Source organism: Cyprinus carpio, unplaced genomic scaffold (assembly GCF_018340385.1).
Source record: "Cyprinus carpio isolate SPL01 unplaced genomic scaffold, ASM1834038v1 S000006731, whole genome shotgun sequence".
Lineage (NCBI taxonomy): Eukaryota > Metazoa > Chordata > Actinopteri > Cypriniformes > Cyprinidae > Cyprinus > Cyprinus carpio.
Window position 1 is genome coordinate 1 of NW_024879334.1, and position 5,000 is coordinate 5,000.

Below are 5,000 nucleotides of genomic sequence, written 5' to 3' on the forward strand. Positions count from 1 at the left end.
GACGTGTGTTGAAATACTGATGTCTGATGAAATCTGAAATTGCAGCACAGACTGGACCCTAGCTGTGTGTGTTGTTATTTCATAATGCATTGATTGCCTCACAAAAAGCTTCTGTTTTTAGTTTAGCAATGCGCTTACAATCTGTATCCTTTTGTAGAAAGACAACCATCAGATTTACATTGAAACAAAAAGAATAAGTGGATAGAATGTTTTGTTTCCCTCGCTGCTTGTGTTATAATGTCTATTTTCTCTGTTTACTTGATTAATAATAATAATAATAATAATAATTAATGTATTAATATAGTAATATATAGTTACATAGTAATATTTAAAGAACTGAAGCATGTAAATAAGTGAATTAACCAAAGTAAATAAATATAAAACTGACAATTTCCAGGAGAATTTAATAATTGCATTGTGTTGTCAGTCACGTGGCACCTGCTGCTTTACTCTGGTCAGAATAAACTAATCACAGACCCAGAGTCCTGAATACAGCATATTTAAACTATTTCACAGATTTTGTAATGAATATGCTGAAAAGATTATAAATTGTAGTGTACAACGAAACGTGTTGATATTAGAATGAGGTTCTAAAGGAGATTTTTGTATGAACTGCGCCCCCTGGAGGAAACAAAAATGCGACAAGGGGCAAGATTTCTTATTTTTCTGATCAAAGTTAGACCAAGTGCCAACCTGCTTGGTTTGTGAGATGCTTCACTTCGACACTTCTTATCAGTGAGGTTCAGTTCCAGGATGACACTATTTTTCATTTGCCTTTTAGACAAGAAGCATTTTAGTCATATTAAAACATCTCCATGGACAAAACAGTGTAAAAATATCTTGGCTCTAACTGTTTATTTATGTTTTGGAGTATAGTAGACAAGTTAAATGGACTACATTTATAGCACTTTCTTGTTCGTTTGTTTTGTCCTTTTTTTGGCAGGTGGTGTCCGTGTGGTTACTTGTGGTCATTAGCAAATAATGAATTTTTAAAATATTCCTTTAACATCTCTCACTGGACCCCTTTGTGTCATGATATCTGTATGGATATAATAAAGAGATTAAACACAAAAGTGCACTGATAATTTATTGTGATAATACAGAAATGGAAGGAATGAGAACATTTATACACTTTATACAGAACTTTATACATTATATTGTATCGTATTGTTATATGTATTGTCAAGTATATTAATAATCGTTCAAATAAATATTATTTAATTAAAATCATATAATAACATCACCTTAAGCATTGAAACTGTACATAAAACTATAAAAACCCAGTTAAATCTGTATTTAATTCTTTCTTTTTTTTAATCTTATTCAATAGATGACTAACCGACTAAAACATTAGGTCCTGGTTTGTCGTCTCACACACGGTTCGATGTTGATGTAACTTGAAGTTCCAGCGCAACACCTTTAATAAACAAAGTCTTAATCATTTATCATTACGTAATCATAATACACCGTGTTTACTTAATCATTAGTCTTTCTTTCTAGTCTTCATTAGTAAACTATTAAACCCATTAGTATTATTAGTGTAACATTTCAGAAGTGATATTGTGAACAACATTTCATGTTGATTCTGTCATCTCATAATCTCAGACTCACCCTCAAGATGATATTTAAGCTGTTGAGCTGCTGTCCTCAGTTCGTTCACAACATGCGGAAACTCTTCCTCAACCTCCTGAAACTGTTTTAACGACAGGGAGAAAAGGCTGCAGGCGGTCAGGGCAGAAACTGTGGCCAACTGCCTTCCACCGAACAGGAAGCTGATCTCTGCAGAAACACACAATGTCTTAAAATGGTGATTACGTGGCTGGTTACTCCCGTTTGAAACAAAGTTAGTAGAGCCATGGACCTTGATATCTCTCAATAATAAGATCATCTTTGAACTAATCACTGGCCCTGGGTCCCTTCTATACAGTAGGTGAAGAACAGTATGTGTAAAGAGCAGTATGTTTGAAATGATAGTAACTATTCAGAAAACTGCAGGCGAAATGTTCCTGAATGACGTGCTACTTCCTGAGAGCAACTGACAAATGCGCCCGATGGACATTTTACAACATGTGTCCATATTTGATTCATAATAACATACACTATTATATTGAATGTAGTTTTTAATGGTCACAAAATAATTACTTGTTCTTTTTGGACACAGCTTAGATTTGCTGAAATTCGTTTGCTGGTACTGTAAGTGTTTACTCATCACGATTGAATTTCTGATTATCATCACCATTATATGAATTGTTATATTTTTTCACGCACCAGTCTAATGTTGTTCTAATATCTCTTTCGGATAAAACCATCGCTTAATGGCACATCAAATGATCACTTTACATTATTTTTCAAGGCCAGAACTGAAATGTGGACTGAATCATACTCCAGCAGGTTTCTCATACATCACCTCCAATATGGTCTCCATCGTGCAGCTCCATTTGGAAGGATTCATTCTTCACGAGCACCCGTCCATGCTCGATGAAGAACATGTGGTCAGCTTTAGCGTCCTGGTGAATGATGATGTCTCCTTTGTTGAATAACTCGTACTCCAACTTCACCAAGATGGCCTCGGTGAATTCTCTGTCTTGCTTTATGAACATGGAGCCTTTGCTCAGAAGGTTGGGACACATATCTGCCATAATATCCTTTGAAAGAGGAAACAGAGCACTATTAAAATGATTTCTATATAAAAACAGATTCTTAAGCTCCGACTCTGTGATTGGCTCAGTATGAGTAAAGAAGTGAGCGTGACAGTGAGGTACATGTACACTCTCTGTGCTGACCTTTGCTTATTTCTAGGCACATATGAATGAATTAGAAACCTTTCTCAGCCGTTTTGACACCAGATCAAGGATGTTCTTCTTGTCATACTGCCACTTGCACTGGGCAGTGGTGCGCTGGCGCAACGCTCTGGGCAGCTTTTTGAACATTTTGGAGGATTGTAGCTGGCTGATCTGTAATATTTACATATCATGCTTTTAATTCATGCATTTATTTCTTGAATAAGTATCAGCTTTAGTTTTAAACTCATAAAAAATCACGGAAGAGCACCTTTTTCTTATATTCATTGCCAGAGACAGACATGGTCCCGACAGTTGAGATCAAGCAGGTAATGAGAGCGAAACACATTAAATATCCAATCACCATGCTAACGACAGCCGTCCACCGTTCCGCCATGCCTAAAAAACACAAGGGAATCACTTTAACGCAACTGAAACAACATTTTTGCATTTTATTTGGTGGTGTTTGCTCATGCAAAACCTGAGGCTGCAAAGGTACCAGTGCATTTGTCACTATTTTTATCTCTAATCCTGATAGTAAAATGCCACAATTAAAGGGTTTTCAGGAGTTATTTTTCTGCACCAAAAATGAAATGATCTTTTGTTGAAAGAATGCTGTGTGATATACGTGTCGGTGGTAGAATTGATTTAGTTGAAATCCAGGCCAGCTGAGAGAAAGCTCTGAAGGAAGAATAGGAGTATTTTTCCCCAATTGAGGCATTCTGCAAAACATCAAAGAAAACAGAACGAATGTTAATCATCACATCTAGAAATGCCTGCATACGCACAATACAAATCGAGACATACCTTGATATTCTCTTGCATGACCCAGCAGTCTTGGGGAAACTCCTCCAGCTGAGATATGAAGTACTGAACACACGTGTTCCAGTGCCAAATGAGGATCATCAAGAGGAACATGAAAAACACCCTGAAGAACCTCTTGACTTCTTCAAGCTGTATGTCAGTGACCTAGAATGACCGATGACACAGACAACTTCAAGTCTCATTAGAACTGTAAGGGTGTGCAAAATACAACCTGTTGCATGGTGGTTTACTGGAAAAATGTCTACTGTGTTAAATTTATCTTAAGGAATTTATCTTAAAGAACTATATTCTTAATTTATTTCATTATCTTTTCCCCTCAGCAAGCAAAGGCAACTGTGGCAGGGAAGCTGTTTTGTGGCTGTCCATTGTGAAAAACAGTACTGCCATTGATGATTTCCTGCAGACACATGACAGTGAGTGATACTGAAACTTACGCTTTCCAATTCAAAGCAGAATCTCAGAAGCTTCGGCACACGGAGTAAACGGATCAAACTGAAAATCCTCGCGAACATGAGTATCCGCACCAGCTTCGAAGCCATCAGTACATCAGTGTCGGCGTGATAATAGTGCTCCTGTGGTCAATCAGACGTGCTTTCAATGGAGGCTGTACTGTGAGAGGTTATTTAAGTATCTCTACAATTTGATCAATGTGAGCGATATTAACTTATATAATTACCACAATAATAATGATGATGTCAACCGGAAAGGCAGCCACCACATCCGGAGCAAACCAACTTCTGAAATAATCCTTTCTTATTGTTTTTGGATCCAGGATGGCCTAGACAGAAACAGGTCTGCAGTGTATTAATTTTAATAGTCGACGATATTTTAGAACGGGAAAAGCCATGAATAATTAACGTTACAATACAGAGGCAATGAGGACACATTCCTACCTGACCGTCGTCACTGAAAATACCCATTTGAAAATTTACGGCCACATCGAGACAGAAAATGGCATCTGAGAATACATTGAAGGTCACCCAGTATTTGTGGCCGCTCTCTTGCATATCCTCAGAAAATGCCATGTCTAGAGGAATCGTTATAAGGTTCACGAATGTTAAGATCACCATAAACATAAGATAGTAATGCCTGTAAGACAGAAAAAAACAAACAGGCATTAATGAAACAATGACATACATGCTCAACATGGTATTTATTTACTTCTTCATTTATTTCGTGATAATGCCATACCATGCAAATAACATGGTATATGAATATGGTGATCATTTAGTAGCCTACCACATATAAAAGTATCATTAGTAGCAATTGCGACATTTGGTCAGCATTTATATGAATTAAAACATTTATTTACAGCATCTATATACATTATTTGCATTTATATACATAATAAATGTTATTGATGAGTACCATCCTGATCATGTAAACATTTTTGTT

At 36.5% G+C, this 5,000-nt stretch overlaps 1 protein-coding gene across 1 annotated transcript in view; it reads right to left on the minus strand.

The window, feature by feature from the left end:
• Nucleotides 1-1,065: 1,065 nt before the first annotated feature.
• The window catches only part of LOC109109997 (potassium/sodium hyperpolarization-activated cyclic nucleotide-gated channel 1-like), a 5,428-nt gene continuing 1,493 nt past the window's right edge, over nucleotides 1,066-5,000 (minus strand). Inside the window, exons 2-11 of the mRNA XM_019123038.2 lie at nucleotides 4,499-4,694; nucleotides 4,282-4,383; nucleotides 4,040-4,177; nucleotides 3,588-3,749; nucleotides 3,409-3,502; nucleotides 3,052-3,179; nucleotides 2,823-2,954; nucleotides 2,408-2,645; nucleotides 1,612-1,779; nucleotides 1,066-1,417 (exon numbers count right to left, since the gene is read on the minus strand). Coding sequence (XP_018978583.1) covers nucleotides 1,371-1,417; nucleotides 1,612-1,779; nucleotides 2,408-2,645; nucleotides 2,823-2,954; nucleotides 3,052-3,179; nucleotides 3,409-3,502; nucleotides 3,588-3,749; nucleotides 4,040-4,177; nucleotides 4,282-4,383; nucleotides 4,499-4,694 — 1,405 coding nt within the window. The 3' untranslated portion in view covers nucleotides 1,066-1,370. The remainder of the gene's footprint in view (nucleotides 1,418-1,611; nucleotides 1,780-2,407; nucleotides 2,646-2,822; nucleotides 2,955-3,051; nucleotides 3,180-3,408; nucleotides 3,503-3,587; nucleotides 3,750-4,039; nucleotides 4,178-4,281; nucleotides 4,384-4,498; nucleotides 4,695-5,000) is intronic.